At 37.8% G+C, this 17728-nt stretch overlaps 1 protein-coding gene across 3 annotated transcripts; it reads right to left on the bottom strand.

Moving 5' to 3' along the window:
• Positions 1–10401: 10401 nt before the first annotated feature.
• On the bottom strand, positions 10402–17678 carry abhd5a (abhydrolase domain containing 5a). 3 transcript variants are annotated; one of them, XM_058398134.1, is made up of 8 exons: positions 17564–17628; positions 16585–16665; positions 16140–16225; positions 14718–15090; positions 13371–13525; positions 11832–11943; positions 11408–11594; positions 10402–11112 (listed from the first exon to the last, which is right to left on the bottom strand). In XM_058398134.1, exons 1-8 carry the CDS (start codon positions 17596–17598, stop codon positions 11011–11013), a joined length of 1131 nt encoding a protein of 376 aa, XP_058254117.1. In that variant the 5' UTR covers positions 17599–17628; the 3' UTR covers positions 10402–11010. The 3 variants fall into 3 exon arrangements, with proteins under 3 accessions (XP_058254117.1, XP_058254116.1, XP_058254118.1); XM_058398133.1 differs by lacking the exon at positions 17564–17628 and adding an exon at positions 16801–17538; XM_058398135.1 differs by lacking the exon at positions 16585–16665 and having other exon boundaries at positions 17564–17678.
• Positions 17679–17728: the final 50 nt, after the last annotated feature.

Here is a 17728-nt window from a genome sequence, read left to right as displayed (position 1 = left end):
TCAGTCCATTTGCAAATTATTTGTTCATGTAGGTCTTAATTAAGGAGAAATCATGCTATTTGAAGCCACCACACTTTTTTTAAAAAGCACACTACATTAATATTTGTATTTTAATTCCAGTTTCTATAGACCCAGCTTGAGAGAGAGAGAGAGAGAGAGAGAGAGAGTGTGTGTGTGTGTGTGTGAACGAAAGAGAGAAATAAATTAACAAGCAGGAATAACAGTGAGAAAAGATGAAGCAAAATAGTCAGTGAAAGAGAAAATGAGGTGGGAAGAGAGGGAAAGCTCTTGCCATGCTCATGTGGTTTTTTGACACCTCATCATAACCTGGGCTAAAGCGTGCTGCTGGGATTATATTCATCAGCAGGCACGTTCGGCCCAAGCTGCACAACTTCAGCCTTCAATCACGCGCTCCTCTTGTTCCCGGCCGCAGCCTCCTTAATGTTGCTATTTCAGATTTAAATCCATCCTTTAGTCTGCCTCCCCCTCAGGGGAAGCTCATTGTAAAACAAACCGTCTGCCTGTCACAGACCCTGTGTAGGTGTAAACGCGCATACACTGCCTCTCCTGAATACATGAATATTTAAAGAAGTAAATTAGCTTGCGTGTGCTACCTAGGAATGTGAGCGTCATGAAGATTCGCTGTCATGTCTAAGCATCACAGTGAGGTGAGCTCTAAGAGTTTCCCTTTATGAAGTGCATCATGGAGTTGCCTTTATTTTGTTTTAAAAGTGCAGCACAATGTTTGGCATTTATGTGATTACGTAATTCATATTTTGGGAAAAAAAAAACAGTTTGAATGAATTTTTCCCACAAATGCGCCTGGATATTTGAACATAAAGAACTGCTTAAAGGTGACACAGAGGCACTAAGAGCAATGAGTAGAGTTGTTTAGGTTGGAAAAGAATGTATTAACATTGCAACTGCAATCTGAACAATCACACCTCTTCAGATTCTCTGTGTGAGGTACTAAAAACACTTCTGTGTTCCTGTATTACACAGTTATGATGTGTGGTACTTTTCAATTTGTTGCTTTTAAAAGTTGCTGTTCTAATGAATCAGCTAACATAAGAAAGCATCTAAACTGCTTCTGTCTGTGTGTGTATGCGGGTGTGTAAAAGCATATAGGCTTTTAGTGGCTATGAAGGTCTAAGTCTTGAGCCACCTCACTCATAAAGCCATTAGAGCAGATTTGTTCTCTCTCTCTCTCTCTCTCTCTCTCTCTCACACACACACACACACATACTCTCACACACAGAGCGATTTCTAGAAATCAGATTTCCTCTGATGCCATTAGTGTAGAATAGACAGGATGGTATATTCATCCCCAACATGCCCTGCAGCATTTCTTCCAAAGAGCATTTACCACCTTCCTAATCTAGTGACGACTGGAACTGCGCCAGCTCTGAGCAAATAGCCCACTGACTTTCATACAGCATGAAGTGGTACAGTGGGTTCCTGAATTATTGGCACCCCTACAATTAATATTTGCTGAAGAGAATACCGGCACTGAATGTCTTCCAGTAAGGTCTACAAAGTCAGAGACACGTGTAGAGTGGTCTTCAACCCACCATTTCAAAGCTTTTAATATTCTTAGGTTATTGCATGTAAATTGTCCTCTCCAATTCTTAGGTTTTCAATGGGCTTCAAGCCTGGACACTGAGAATGCTCACTGGTCCTTCTTCTATACAGTATATAATGTATTTTTGGTAACACATACATAAGCACATACTAATCACTAGCTAATGAAAAGCTAATCTTAACTACAACATGACTCTTATAAATTCATCTGTAAATAAGAACTACCTACAGTATACCATAATAAATATTTATTAGCTAACATATTAATTAACACAAAGGGCTAAACTCAATCATGCATGATCTATATGAAAGAATAGGATCTATATGAAAAAATAGGACTATTAAGCATTTCAACAATTTCATATTATTCATCCTTGTGGATAAAGGAGCAGGATCCCAGGCCCAGGTCACCCAGAGCATGTACCAGTATTACAGTGGAATTTACAGAGAAATGGATGGTGAATGAAACAACATAGTTTGAGGTGGCATCATTGGCTTTTATTATTAGTTTGTCTTTCTGTGTTTGATAAACAGAATCAGTATAAATTGTGAAAGTAATTAAGTGCTATCCAGTGCTGTTAGTGTAGACAGCTGCATATGGACAATTCTATAAACCTCTCATAAATTCTGCTAATATAGATAATTCAAATATAGAGCATGTTTGATATAATGTTACTTAATACACTAACTAATAAACATGTACTTGCCTTAATGCATCATTAATTCATATTTGAGAAGTATTAACATCTAGTAATAATACCTATTAGGTATTAATGCATGATTATTCATGTACTGTTATTGTAAAGTGTTGTAGGCCTGATTGTGTTGAACTGTACCTGTGTATAATTATAACCGTTATCAGACAACGTTCCTTAGTTTTCCCCATGATGATGGATGACTAATTAATTTTACATTTGTTCAATGTCATGTTTGGTCCAAAAAGCTATTTTTAAAAGGTAATTCAGAGATGATATTAAATTTAAATGGAATTAAACACCTTTTTGGAAAGACCAATAAATTTTGGCATATACTGTAAATGAAAAAAAAACTAACATTTATTTTATAATTAATTTGTCTTGAAGAGTGCCAATAATTCTGGAGTTGATTGTATGTATGTTTATCACACACAAAGTAAAGACCATAAAATTAAAACAGAACTGTTAATAGTATATTGTTCCCTTAAGACAAAATACATCATAAATAATATAATTCATAAAGAACGAAATATATGTACAATATAAATATATAAAAAAATGCTAAAAACCTAAATACTGTTCCGAGACAATAATACTGCCACTAGGGTTTACAAGAAAATTATGTAAAAATGAAATCTCAGTAATATTGTACAATAAAACTGAAGGAAAATATAAATGTTATGAATCTCAGCAAATAGAATTATTTCCCAGGAAATATCTGGTACATATTAATTTAACACAGTTAAATCAGTAGACCACCTAAATGATATTGATCCTTAAAATCAAAGAGCAGCACAAAAATGCACTGTTTATTCTATATGTAACCTTTATCACAAAGGTACAGGAATTTCACTAGGGGATAAAGATCCCATGACAGTGTTTATGAGCTCTTTACTTACTTCAGTTGAGCCACAGCAGCTGGCCTTGCTAGATGTTATTTTAACTGCTGCTACTGAAAGTAAACTGCAATAATTGGAGTGGAATTATGGAACTATTGATTGCAGAGATGGCTGGCTTTTACAGGAAGCGGAGGCAAATACAAAGACTCAGGAAGACATCCTCTTTATGCATACACTGCTCACTCTCATTTTTACTCTTCCTTCCTCCTTTTTTCCCCCCCTTTATTCCTTTGATAAGACTTTATTCAGCGGTTTTGAAAGCCTGTCGTGATTCATTTAAAGCATTTGGCCTGCAGTCGGGAGGGAAGACAGTGGAGGACTAAGGTATTGACAGAACGCAACAAATGGCGGTCTGCTCGCCTCACTTCTCATCTGTCTGTGTGTGTGTTTCAATTGAATGTGTGGTGTTAGTGTAATAGTGGGAAGATGGCTTTATTTATAAAATAATGATAATACATGTCTCAGAGGCATCGGACTTTATGAAGTGTTTTGGAAAGATCAAAGAGAGATCACTTCGAAGAAATGTGATTTTATACTGCAATATTGTTTTTGTACATCATTTTCTGGTAGAAAATGCATGTAGGGACAATATATTATTATTAATTATTATTATTATTATTATTATTATTATTATTATTATTATTATTATTATTAATAATAATAATAATAATAATAATAATAATAATAAAACTCCTCTCTCTCTCTCTCTCTCTCTCTCTCTCTATTATTATTATTATTATTATTAATAATAATAATAATAATAATAATAATAATAATAATAATAATAATAATAATAATAATAATAATGTTTTTTTACAGGAATACCCTTTCATGATAAAATAATGAATTTAATGGATTTTAATGTTTCAGATTTGTCTTAATAGTGCTTTGGTCTTAATGATGCTGCTTGTTTAGGGATGTTCTCTGACACTCCAGGGTCTTCCAGAAAAGGGTGTATTTATATTAAGTTCATGTGACACTTTAATTGTACACATGTGAATGCAGTTGAGCTAATTATGTGACTTTAGATAGTGGAGTTGGATGCACCACAACAACTGGAGTAAATATTTATACATCAGTATGTTTATTTATCAGAACATTTTTATTTGTTAAAATTATAATGTTTCCCCTTGATATCAATATTATGTGCTATTTTGTAAAGCGTCATCACATATAATCCCACCTAAGTTCATTTAGTTCCAGGATGTGAGACTATAACGTGTGGAAAAGTTTGAGGGATGTGAATACTTATGCAAGCGTAGTAATGTGCATACATATATGCTGCATTCCCACAATTATCTTAGATGGAAGTGTGTTATGTGCTAAATCATATTCTTTGATTTGACTGAAATCCATGTAACTGTACGGTTTTTGTTTGTTTTCATCAGTAGCTTATGTACATGGTTTTATTTTGATACAGTATTTACAGTAAAATAGTCCCACTTTCATCCCACTACATTCAAACTACAGAAAAGAAAACGCATGCAATGCAGCTGTCATTACCCACTTATTATTGTTCTTGCAGTAATGCAAGAAGAAGAAAAAAAAATCAAACACACAAACTAATACAGTCATCAAGAGTGGAATGTAAATCATATGAATTAAGCTTGTCTATCTCTATCTTCATTTCGTCATCATCCTCCATCATCTCACTTCCAATCTCTGAGCTACATCTTTTGTGCATATTTTAGTATCTTCCTCCAAATTCTCTCTCTTGCTCACTCACTCTTCCCTCTTTTATGCAGCCCCTCCTGCTGATCCATGCTTTCTCATCGATGCATTTTCCAGCCGCAGTAAGGCAGCAGTGCATCCATTTCGCCTGCCCGCTGTGGCTATCTATGGCTCCAGCAGGAATGAGGGGCGAGTTGAGCCCTTATTGCTGCGCCCCCTTCCTGAAAGTGCACTTGGCTGCACTATAATTGCATTGGGGAGATAAGAGGCGAGGTCTGGGACAGGAAGCTGGGTGGGTTTAGGAGGGTGGAGGCTGGGCCAGGCTGAAGCTCTTAGCTCTAAATCAATGAGCCCATCCAGGCCTAATGCAGCACTGGGCAACTCCTCAGGAAGCATTAGGCCTATTAGTGCTGGCTTGGCAGGAACATACTTGTTTCTTGCCCACGCATTCTCTCTCTCTCTCTCTCTCTCTCTCTCTCTCACATACACACACACACACACACACACACACACTTAGACATCAGAAGAAGTATTTAGGTTGTGCAAGTGTAGACACACTTACACACATACACAGATCTAAGGTCATGCCAGTCAGCGGGGGTATTCAAGGGGAGATGGACCTCTAAGCATCAGCATCCGCCTCATACTGTGGGGTCAGCAAAGCCAGCAGGATGAAGAGACACACATGCACATGGTACATATCTCTCTCACACTCACTCTCCTTCAGATTCAGAACCGGCTGCCAGAGCTGTCTGCCTAAACGGCGGCGATATGGCCCAGACCCTCTACTTTAAATAAAAAAAAAAAAGGAAAAAAAAGAGAAAAAAGAGATGGGAACCTGCTGAGAAGGCTACTTTAAAATAGACGAGGCACAAATCTGCCTCAGTGCTTCCCATTTACATATTAATCATATACGACAGCGCTGCTACTCCTAATATGCAATTTTAGAGCTTTTTGCACTACTAGCACGGATAAAGTTCGGCTTATCACAAAAGCAGACAGGCTTCCGTTCATCCATTGCTCTATATGGAGGAAGTATTTGGACTGGTCTGTACAGTATGTACAAGCTTTAAAACAAATCTGAACCCTCTTAACTCCCCTGCACTGTGGTTTAGCCAGGCTGAGTGTTGGACCATCTGGAATTGTCAGGTTCTGGTCACCATAGCGACTGTTGTACTTTTGGCCCACCTGAGCAGTCAGCAGTTTCACAACCATCACAGCAAACCTGAGTGTGTGAGAATTTGTGTATATACACAGGCTATAAAACACTTCTATGTTTTTTTTTTTATGTATCAATTGTGACACTTGTGACAGTGTAAAATAGGTGTGGAGAAGTGGAAAGAGACAACATGATTTGGAATTGTTTTTTTAACTCTCTCAATTGCTCATGCACATACGCACACACACTTTTTTTCCATTATCTCTTCTGACAGAGGAACTTGAAGACTAATGCAACCTGCAACCTGAGCCTGATAATGCGGTGCTGATTACAGCAGGCTCAAATTCTAAACGGCTGTCTGACATCACACACACACACACACACACATACATATACATATATATATATATATATATATATTTATATATATATATACATATATATACATATATATATATATATATATATATATATATATATATATGTTTGGGAATGTTTGGGATCACTCAAAAATTTTTATTGTTTTCCAAGGAAACACACACAAAATTAGTCTGAATAGAAAATATAGCAAAAGAACAGGACATGCTGACATGATGATATGACAATAATGATGTTGATGGAAATTCTTCTTCTTCTTGAAACTTTGCCTTCATCAAAAAAAAAACACCTTTTGCAGCAGTTACAGCCTGGGCATTCTAGCTGTCAATTTTTCAAGATAATCTGATGAGATTTCACCCCATGCTTCCTGGAGCATCTCCCACAAGATGGATTGTCTGATGGAGTCTTTCTCCATAGCTGAAATCAAGCTGAAATATGCAAGTGATCCCAAACTTTTGAGCAGTAGTGTATATATATATATATATATATATATATATATATATATATATATATATATATATATATATATATATATATATATATAGAGAGAGAGAGAGAGAGAGAGAGAGAGAGAGAGAGAGAGAGAGAGAGAGACAGTTGTCTCATCAAGCAATCATGAGGCAGAAGCACGGTTCATAAAATCATGCAGATGCAGGTCAACAGCTTCAGGTATTGTTCATATCACATCAGAATGGGGAAAAAGTGTGATCCTTATGGCTGATTGTGGCTTTGATCTTAGAATTATGGTTCAAGGTTCAATGAGATGCTTTTCTGCTCACCATGGTTGTGTAGAGCGAGGTACTAGTACTATATTTTGATAGTTTTTCCTCCTAGTAATTTCCTCTGACCGCTCATTTGCATTTATGTATGTCAATAATAATGATGATGAAGATGATTATGTTTGTTCTCCAATATGTCATATCATCAAGGATCAAATAATGGGGTAATGGAGCTTCCTCTTCCTCCCTTTATGTGAGCAGCAAGCAGAGCTACAGCACTATAATCTGATGTAAATGTAAAAGATAACACGGCATAATGGTGATAAATGATACATAAAAATCCACTCCACCTCCTACACCAAAAAAAGAAGTTTTTCCCAACTTCTGAAATTTGAGCCCCCACCCCCCCGTCTTAAAACGCACACACACACTCGCTCTCTCTCTCTCTCTCTCTCTCTCTCTCTCTAGCATTATTCATTAGAAACTTCCTACCTTCTTTTAAACTGATATCATCAACTTTTCAAACATGATGTAAAGATGAGTGTGGTCTCTGAGAGAGTTGAGATCATAGTCTCTTTTTACTCGCTTGCTAATGCATTACTCAGACCTGCAGCTCTTTCTGATTCCATGACTGTAATGATAAATTAATACCTTACAGATTGCACGCATTAAAACTGGCAGAACAGGCACTACGTTGGCCTGACACTCATTGCTCTTTAAAACATACCAGAAAATGGTAATTCAGTTAGACATACAGCATCTATGGTCTATTGAAGGAACAAGAGACACATGAAGATTTCTATTTCTATCATTGGTAGACTATTATAAAGAATTTCAGAAATATATATATATATATATATACATACATACATACATATATATATATATATATATATATATATAATACAAGTTATTTCCAACAGAAAAAAATGTCCCATAATGCCTGAGCTTAGGTCAGAGCAGAACTAGTTATGTATTGGTTAATGGTTTTCCTGCTTTAATACTAATCCAATATTGTTAACTATTGCTAGATATTAAAGGCTAAGTATTTATACAAATTAAGTGAAAGAAAAACCCTGAAAGTGGTAGCCACTGAGCTTCTTCACTTAAAAATAGAAAGCAGTCTGGTCAATGACAGCGTGCTGCACATGAGGTCATTATGACACATGCCGTATGTGCAGTGCTGTCATTACTGTAGAGTGGTTAACTGCCTGTCACACTCCACAACTGTCTGAAAACCTGCACATGTATACGGTTGAGTCGTGCTGCAATGCCGGTGCTTGCTGCTTCTCTTATCTCTAGATAGGAATAGACAGGGACACAGAGAGAGGAGTGAAAGAGAGAAAGAGAGAGAGAGAGAGATTGTAAAAAAGCACCAGAGTGAGGGGGAATTTAATAAATTAAATCTAATATAGGCGCTGGGCTGGTCTCCTAGCAACGGGAAAGAGCTCAGTCGGCTGAGGGCTGTGTGGAGACCTCCCCTGGCCTGATGTCAAGAAGACCCATAGGGCTCTAGTCCTCTGTCATCGACCCAGTCTCCTTCACATTCCATATCCAAGTTGTAACACACACTGCAATTTACACCACCCAGCTAAAATGCCTACAATATCTCCATAATAAAATGCCTACTATACCTGTGTGTTTTCTCTTGTGTGAAATCCAAAAGGTGCTTTTTGACCATATCGGAGGTTGTATCAAATAAACATTAAACACTTGACAGAATCTGAACACTCAGGGCATATACACATAAAACACACTCACAGTTTCCTGTTCTACACACACCCACTCACACTGTCTCATGTCAAAGATAGGTGGCAGTGTGCACAACGGTGGAGTGGGCTCACAGAGACGCTCGGTCTAAAACAGCTCTCATTCTGCTGCTTCTCAAATGGACCTGGATTCTTTTACACGATTCAGCTAAAAATAAAAAAAAAAATCCAAAAGTTTTCTTCCCTATCATTTATCATCATGCAGAAGTCTTAGACTACAACCTGCTCAGATCCTGTGTGTGTGTGAGAGAGAGAGAGTTGCTCATATCTCCTCAGTAATACTGCTGCACCGCAATAGAAAAACATTTAGAGCTTCAGCCATGGTTGTCGTGACTGTCTCATCTCTAGCGACTCCCATCAGGTTAGGAAAACTGCTGCTGTCTGTATGCATGTCTATACTTGTGTGATTCTATAACAAAGACTTTGTGAATCAAATAAATAACTGCCAATGTGCTTTGATTACATTTTAATACACTACAATCTCAATCAAAACTGAATTTTTTTTTTTTTACACACAAATTATAGACTAGTTGTGTGTGTGTGTTTTGTATACAGCAAAGCTTTATGGAGTGTATGAGGCTTGGGAGTGTAAGACTAAAGTAACACACACATCAGAATGATTTCCATGGCATGCTGCAGGTGCAGGGTCAGAGATCCAGATGCAGTGTGTAATTGTGCCCTCTTGTGGCTTCAGGTAGGAACTGTATACCTTTGTCTAAAATGGGTGATATTTGTAGAAGTGCACAGAAAGGCTAAAATAATTTTATTACATTAAACAAGCTCAGATTCTGGTTCTTAAGCTAAAGAGAATGGATATTTCAGTCCCTTAAAATCAGTGTTTAAGCAATAGGATAAGATGAATAATCTACTCTGAAAAGCTCATATACGCTGCAGTACTTCCACTGATTATAGCCTTACTGCTTGATTATACTTGATTATAGCTTTACTGCTGTCCACAACAAGCAAACTAAAGGACTTATTATAGAAAAAATGTTGAGGCAAGCGACTATTTTTGTAAAATATCGTAGCTCCTTTTTCCCCCCCATCAGAAATCAATAATACAGATCAGTCCAGAAGACAAACCCTGCACTTCTCTATTTATACTATTTGTACAAGTAGAAAATTATTCTACCAATTATTATACAAGTAATAAACAAACATATCTACACAGCCTTCTCCAAGAAATTAATTTCACACAAAGACAATCTTTAAAAGACTTAATTTACTGGGAATTTAGTACAGTAATTACTGTAGGATTGCTCTCTCTAACAGGCACTTGCAGTGAATTTCAACTAACACATTAAAATTAATCAGCAAATATATAAACATACATACTTACATAGAAGAATCACAATCATTGCATTGCAAAACTCTCTACCTCTTTTGTGAATGGTCAAAGTAAAATAAAAACACAGCTTACAGATTGCACAAAACATCCAAGTGTAAAGTGAACACTGCTCCTGTTTCATAGTTGCAGAAGTTACGCTGCTCATGAGGTAGAAGGAAAGGGACATGTCCTAAAAATTAGAACATCTTACATTTGCTAGGTTCGGACAGGAGTGGACACTTGGGGACAGTGGTCGCTGTTAAAATAGTTTGCTAAATCTATCAGTTCAATAATCAGTGAAAGGAATTCGATTGTATTGTTCCCACAACCTCCATTAATGTGCATTAATAAGTGAATTTTAACAGCATGATTCCAAATGCTATTTATACTTTTCATATCGTCACATAATACTGAAACTTTACATTTTCTGCAAGCAACAGTCAATAACCCAGAGAATAGTTATCGTGCTTATAGTTACCTGTTTCTATATACAGTTAAACCTATTTATCAGTGGCCATACAGGTGAGCAGGTATGCCCAAGAAATGAACTGAAAACACAGTCAACATCAGATCAGAGCACTAATCCCTGAATGAACACAGTTATGACAATAGTTATAAAAAATTCCAGTGATCAGCAAACCTGCAGTGTGCAAAACGTGGCTCTGGTGAAGGACACGCTGTAGTGATACATGCTGCACTGCGGCATGCAAATACATACAGATTTACAGAGGCACTCTGGCCAGTTCTTTTAACCTGTATTAATAGGGAATATAATGAGTTCAATATGAAATAAGGAAGAAAAAAAAAAGCAGTCATTCCTCATCACAGCTCACTGTTTCACACACACTGAGTACCCTGTGGTTGAAGTCTTCTGGTTGGTCAGCAAATACATAGTGTCCTGCTCCTCTTATAGCCTAGAGACCAGACACAGATGAGTGAAAGGAGAATGAATGACTATTTCATAATAAAACTCCAAAGAACCATAATGGTTACTAATTCAGTGAGCACAAGAAATATTGACAATATATGACAATAACCAGTATCTAAACACTGATATAAATACTGCAGTAACTCATTTATTACTATTTTGCGATCTTTGACTTACATAAATCTTACAGAAAAACCACAGAAATCCGACTTGCAGGTCAACTCTTAACTAACAATCCTGATAAATCCCCATGTAAGGTGAACTCTGAATGTAGAACTCACGATTAGCTCCACGTGGGAATTTGGCCTCATTTCTTTGATTGAATTGCCGGAGTGGCCATCTATGCTGGAGCGTGACCCATAGATCACGGTAATGGGAATGTCACTGTGAATCAGGCCAACGCGCTGCAGCATGGGTCGCTTGGCCCAGCCGTATGAAATGGTCATGTTTTTGAAAGCTGTTTCACCACTACAAATAAAAAGAAAAAAAGAAAAAACAGTTATTAGGAGTTTATTAGTGCAGTAATATCAGACCTTATACTATTAAGTGAAATATTTCATCAATATTATAAAAAAAAACAACACACAAACCAACAGACAATCAGACTTGAGTCAAATATGAATAGTATTCTGTGTACCTGACAGCAGGAAAGAGAAACCAGATAGAGACATACTTAAATAATGAATAAATAATAAATAAATGTACCTTGGGTTTTGAACATTAAGGTGGTAGATGTACTCTGTGACCGTGTTGTCATTAAACATGGCAGAATATTTCTTTTTAAAGTCAGGTCGCACAATCTGGACTAGACCTGGACCTGAATGATGAGAAAATGGCATATTATAAAATAACATTTCAAGTGATGTGAAATACAAATGTAAAGACACACAATACATAACCAACAGCGCTGCTAATATCAGAGAGGAAAATGTGTAGTTTTGCGGAGTAGAGGCTGGGCTGGAAAGGCAGTGTAGTCTTAATATTCTTTTCACTAAACTTGAAGGAGGAGGCAAAATTGCCACTAAAATGAAATTTTCTGGAGTGAAATCGCTCATATATAAAATTCAAAGTAAATGCAGTGTGTACACTGACCAGGCATAACATTATGACCACCTGCCTAATATTGTGTTGGTCCCCCTTTTACTGCCAAAACAGCACTGACCCATCATGCACTGTGTATTCTGACACCTTTCTATCAGAACCAGCATTAACTTCATCAGCAGTTTGAGCAACAGTAGCTTGTCTGTTGGATTGGATCACACGGGCCAGCCTTCGCTCCCCACGTGCATCAATGAGCCTTGGCCGCCCATGACCCTGTCACTGGTTCACCACTGTTCCTTTCTTGGACCACTTTTGATAGATACTGACCACTGCAGACCAGGAACACCCCACAAGAGCTGCAGTTTTGGAGACGCTCTGATCCAGTCGTCTAGCCATCACAATTTGGCCCTTGTCAAATCCTTACACTTGTCCATTTTTCCTGCTTCTAACACATCAACTTTAAGGACAAAATGTTCACTTGCTGCCTAATATATCCCACCCACTAACAGGTGCCATGATGAGGAGATCATCAGTGTTATTCACTTCACATGTCACTGCTCATAATGTTATGGCTGATCGGTGTATATGAATCATGATAAGAGGTATCACATGTTCTACTGCCTTCACTCCCATTGGTAGTTGCTGAACCAAGTCGCTACAAATGGCATACAGTTAAAACTTTTATCAACATCACATCTAGCAGCCAACATTCTCTGGATGTGACCCTGGATGTGTAAACAGAGTATAATTCACTGTTGTTCCGCTGACAGGTGTAAATCCAATTAGCTCCAATTACCAATTATGCTAACTATATACTTATCTAATGATAATGTTAATTTGAACCTACATGAAATATTTGATTAAATATACATGAATTCATCTATCTTCTTCATCTATCTTAAGATAAAGCAAAGGAAACGAGAGCAATGGACAATATATTACTTATGTGAGAGCGGAAAGACTAAAGACTTCCAGGGTGTTGGTTAATATTGACATCTTCAGAACACAGAACACAGCTGTCTATTATTACAGATTCATTTTAATGTGAGGAAAACAGAAGACTGCTCTTACTGCACAGTGTGCTTAGTGCAGGAGATGTTAAAGAGTTTACACAAAACATGTAAGCAAGCCAAATACATGCATGACCGATTGCTTGACGTGCAAGAATTATGAGCCAGACTTTTTTTTTTTTTTTAAACATACCAAGCGGTCCTGCAAGCCGAAGGCCAGCCAGTGGGTTGAAGGGGCTGAGGACGACCTCGAGGGCTTTAATCCACACAGGAAAGGATCTGTCCTGTTCATCAGCCTCTGGACATCCCGGAAAACCCCACGGCTCCACCAGGATCAGATGTTTTACTCTGAATAACGTCAAATAAACGTGCCTCAACTTCAAATTCAACAATCATAGAATAATCTGAATTTTTATGGAGAGATGTTGCACAATGGTCATCATAGCATTAATACTGAAGTAATCTCAGGTCCAACACTGCTACTTAAAAATGCTGTGTATTAATCCATTCAAATTCTCTCTCGAATGCTTTAATGTATTTGCACATGCCTGACATTATCAGAAGTCAGAAATATTAAATAAAAGCAAAAACAGGTCATGCCAAATGGAGTCGAATCTGAACCACGGTTACATAAGAAACACTGAGGTCACGGTTCAATATCTTCTTAAAAAAAAAAAAAAAAAAAAAAAAAAAAAAAAGAGCGTAAGGAAGAAGTGAAGGTGTGAACTTTGCTCTGAGAAGAAAGTCAACACCTTAATTACACCTACAGCATCACAGCAAGAGAGAAAGTTGAACAAACAGAAAAGTGGTGTTTATTTAAGACGGGTTAAATTACACCTTACTCTGATATTTAGTGATTACCACCCAGTTTGTCCATAAGCGGGATTTTTTTAACTAGTTAACACCATCTGCAAGATATTGCACACTAGGTCTCATTTATCAAGCTATGTATTCATAAGTCATTCAGAGTAGCAATTACTTCGGAAAAACTAGTTGGTATTTTGCGGAAGTGTGTGTAAATTCATGTGGGAGACGACTAATGTGAATCTTCTTTATGTCAAGAGACATAAATCTACACGAGTTACTGCAGTTTTCTAGGTTTAAACAGTTCATTTAATTCAATTTCCTACACAGATTTTTATGCAAATTTTGCAAAAAGCAGTCATTTCATAGTAATGATGTAAAAGCAATCAAGCCAAGCCAAATCCATAAAATAAAATAATTTAAAATAAATATATTATAAATAAAATCTCAACGACTAGCCATTCCATTAGGACATTCCAAAAGAAATGGCACCCTATAAAATGAGGACGTAAATGTCACTAAAGTTTGCTGTGAACATGCTTTGTAATGTATGGGCATTTTACAACATGTGCATGAGTATGAAGAGGAATCAGTGTTACTGAAACTTTTGTAAATGTGTGAGGAGTTTTACTTCAGTTTAGGTTACAAGAACACTGTGTTACTCACAACTGATAAATGAGACCAATTATCTGCTAAGAGATAAAACAAAGTTGCGCAATGAATCTTGACTGCGAACCTGGAAGGGTATTTAAGAGAGTAGGCTGCTGCCAGGTATCCACCCAAGTTGTGGCCCAGCAGGATTACACTCTCCAGGCCTAGTTTTTCCCTCCACTCCTCGATGGACTCCACAAACTGTGTTTCTGCCTCCTGGGCATCGGTGCTGAAATGAGGCCTACTACTCTGACCAAAGCCAAGCAGGTCAAAAGCATACACAGGCCTCTGCTGGGACAGAGCGTCCAGGTTCATAGCCCAGAGACCGACTCCACCGCCAAAACCATGCAGCAGCACCAGAGGAGTCTTACTCTCCACACTGCCACTGAACACCAGCGTCCACAGCTTCTTGTCATTGGAGATGTGGACAAACTGCTTGGAGAACTTGCTTTGGATGGCTAATAGATGTAAAAGTCAGAGAGTGAAAGATTAAAAACAGGAGAGGTTTAGATTTCCTTAATTGCTAACATTTAGTCAGTGCATGTAATTAAAGGTAATTTCAAGATGATGTCTTTAGAGCTACAGCCAATATCTAAGGGTAGCACAAGCTAAATCTCTTGCCAGGATTTTTTGTTGTTGTTGTTTTTGTTTTAAAGCAATGAGGGTTTCAGAGGGTTTTTCTTTTAATCTAATTAGAAAAGCTGGTCAAAAAAATAAAATAAATAAATGCACAATTATACCATAATTACTATAATGACACAACATTACCCAATTAAATATAATATGCACATTATCAGTGGGATTAAGTGCAGACTCCTGTTTCTACATGGTTTTAATCAAGCAGCAGAAGAGGGAGGGGGAGCTAATAAATTAACACACTCATTTCTAGGTTGTTTTGATAGGAACAAAGTTTCTGCATCACTTGGCATCTGAGTGGCTCATGCAGCAGTCACAGCACTTCTTGCTATTTGGTTATTTCTAATTTATTATTGCTCTCATTTCAACATCTGGAAGATACAGCAAATGTCAGATAAGGTAAGGATGTTGGGCAGATTCCTCTTTTTAACCCGCCTTTTAATTCAATTACATTCCATTTATTTGTATAGCGCTTTTAACAATGGACATTGTCTCAAAGCAGCTTTACAGAAGTATAGAAACAGAGAAGAAGAAAAAAAAGATTATAAAGTTTAAAGTTACTGTTTTTTATCCCTAATGAGCAAGCCTGAGGTGACAGTGGTGAGGAAAAACACCCTGAGATAATATGAGGAAGAAACCTTGAGAGGAACCAGGCTCAGAAGGATAACCCATCCTCATTTGACAGTAAATAATGTAAATGTAAATAATGTCCTTTCTTCAGCAGCAACCAAGAGCTCTTGAAGAACTATTAGGTCAGTGTTTAGGCATGTGACTGTGTAGAAAATGTAGAATCAGGGATATAACTGCACAGTAAGTTCAGATTTTAGTAATTTAGTACTTGGTGTGATAAGAGAGCATGGTCAGCACTCACGCTGCAGCATCCTCTCCTCTGCCTCTTCCAGTTTGCTCTGAGATGTTGGGCACCATGACGGCAGCCAGCGGGTGATTCCCCATGACCTGCAACATTTTTAACATCAACTTTTTGCTTCTCAAACATTTTTGTAACACAAGAAATTTGATAGAACTTTGGACCACATCCAAGTTTAGGCTTAAAAAAACAACCAAACTGCAAAAGATGTCAAAACACACCAGAACAAAACAATGCCCAAGAGAGGGAAGACTGAGCTTTAGACAGCAGCGATGACTGAACAAGATCTTATCAGAAAGATCTTATGGGTCACAGTCCACTGCGTGCAGGAAGGCAGGCAGTGAGACAGGAGCCAATGACAAGCAGTGAAAGGACTATATGAGGGCATGCACAAGTTCACCAAGCAAAAGCTTTGACAACATTGACACCTATGACGTTTACTATTTACCTCAGAGTCGCGTCCAGGAATTTGACAAAACTGTAGATAAGAGTATGAATGCGCAGAAACACCAGAGCACGATGTACCAGTCTGAAGCCAAGACAATGTGAGGATTTTAGTAGGGTTTTTTATTTTTTTTGTGCTGTTAATTATTTAATAGAAAATGTTATCTTGAATCATATCAAGTTGGTTGGTCCATTTTTTTAAAAATATATGTACACATACATTTTTATAAGTATAATGCAAGTCAGTTTTTCCTTTGGCGACCATCCCAATAGATAGCGCCAACTTCCAAGTGGCTTCCAAATGAACATACACCGATCAGGCATAACATTATGAGCACTGATGATCTCCTCATCATGGCACCTGTTAGTGGGTGGGATATATTAGGCAGCAAGTGAACATTTTGTCCTCAAAATTGATGTGTTAGAAGCAGGAAAATTGGACAAGCGTAAGGATTTGAGCGAGTTCGATAAACTCTGTTATGGCTAGACGACTGGATCAGAGCATCTCCAATACTGCAGCTCTTGTGGGGTGTTCCCGGTCTGCAGTGGACAGTATCTATCAAAAGTGGTCAAAGGAAGGAACAGTGGTGAACCGGGGACGGGGTCATGGGCGGTCAAGGCTCACTGACCCATGCAGTCCAATGCAACAGACGAGCTACTGTTGCTCAAATTGCTGAAGAAGTTAATGCTGGTTCTGATAGAAAGGTGTCAGAATACACATGTATATGACAGGGCTGTGTTGACAGCAAAAGGGGGACCAACACAATATTAGGAAGGTGGTCATAATGTTATGCCTGGTCGGTGTTAAACACCGACAACCAGCAAGCCGCTGACCATGTAACCCCCTGACACTATAAACCAGTACGATTATAACTATCGTACAAAACACGAAATGTGATTAAAAAAATGAATTCAGCGCACAGTCGTTCTGTTATTAAAGATATCAGAAACGGTGTAAAATAAAGCAGCTAGCTCGCTCTTACCCTAACTCCACAGACGCCTCGGTACCTTCAGCCATATTTTCAGACGCACACAACCTCTGACGTCACAGCGAACTTTGGCCTACAACGAACCCGTATCCAGGCTGCATCCCAAACCACTCCCTTATTGGATGTATTGTCCACTACGTAGTGTGTGTGAGCCACTGT

The sequence above is a fragment of the Hemibagrus wyckioides genome, linkage group LG01 (genome assembly GCF_019097595.1).
Source record: "Hemibagrus wyckioides isolate EC202008001 linkage group LG01, SWU_Hwy_1.0, whole genome shotgun sequence".
NCBI classification, from domain to species: Eukaryota; Metazoa; Chordata; class Actinopteri; order Siluriformes; family Bagridae; genus Hemibagrus; species Hemibagrus wyckioides.
This window is presented reverse-complemented; position numbering and strand designations above follow the sequence as displayed.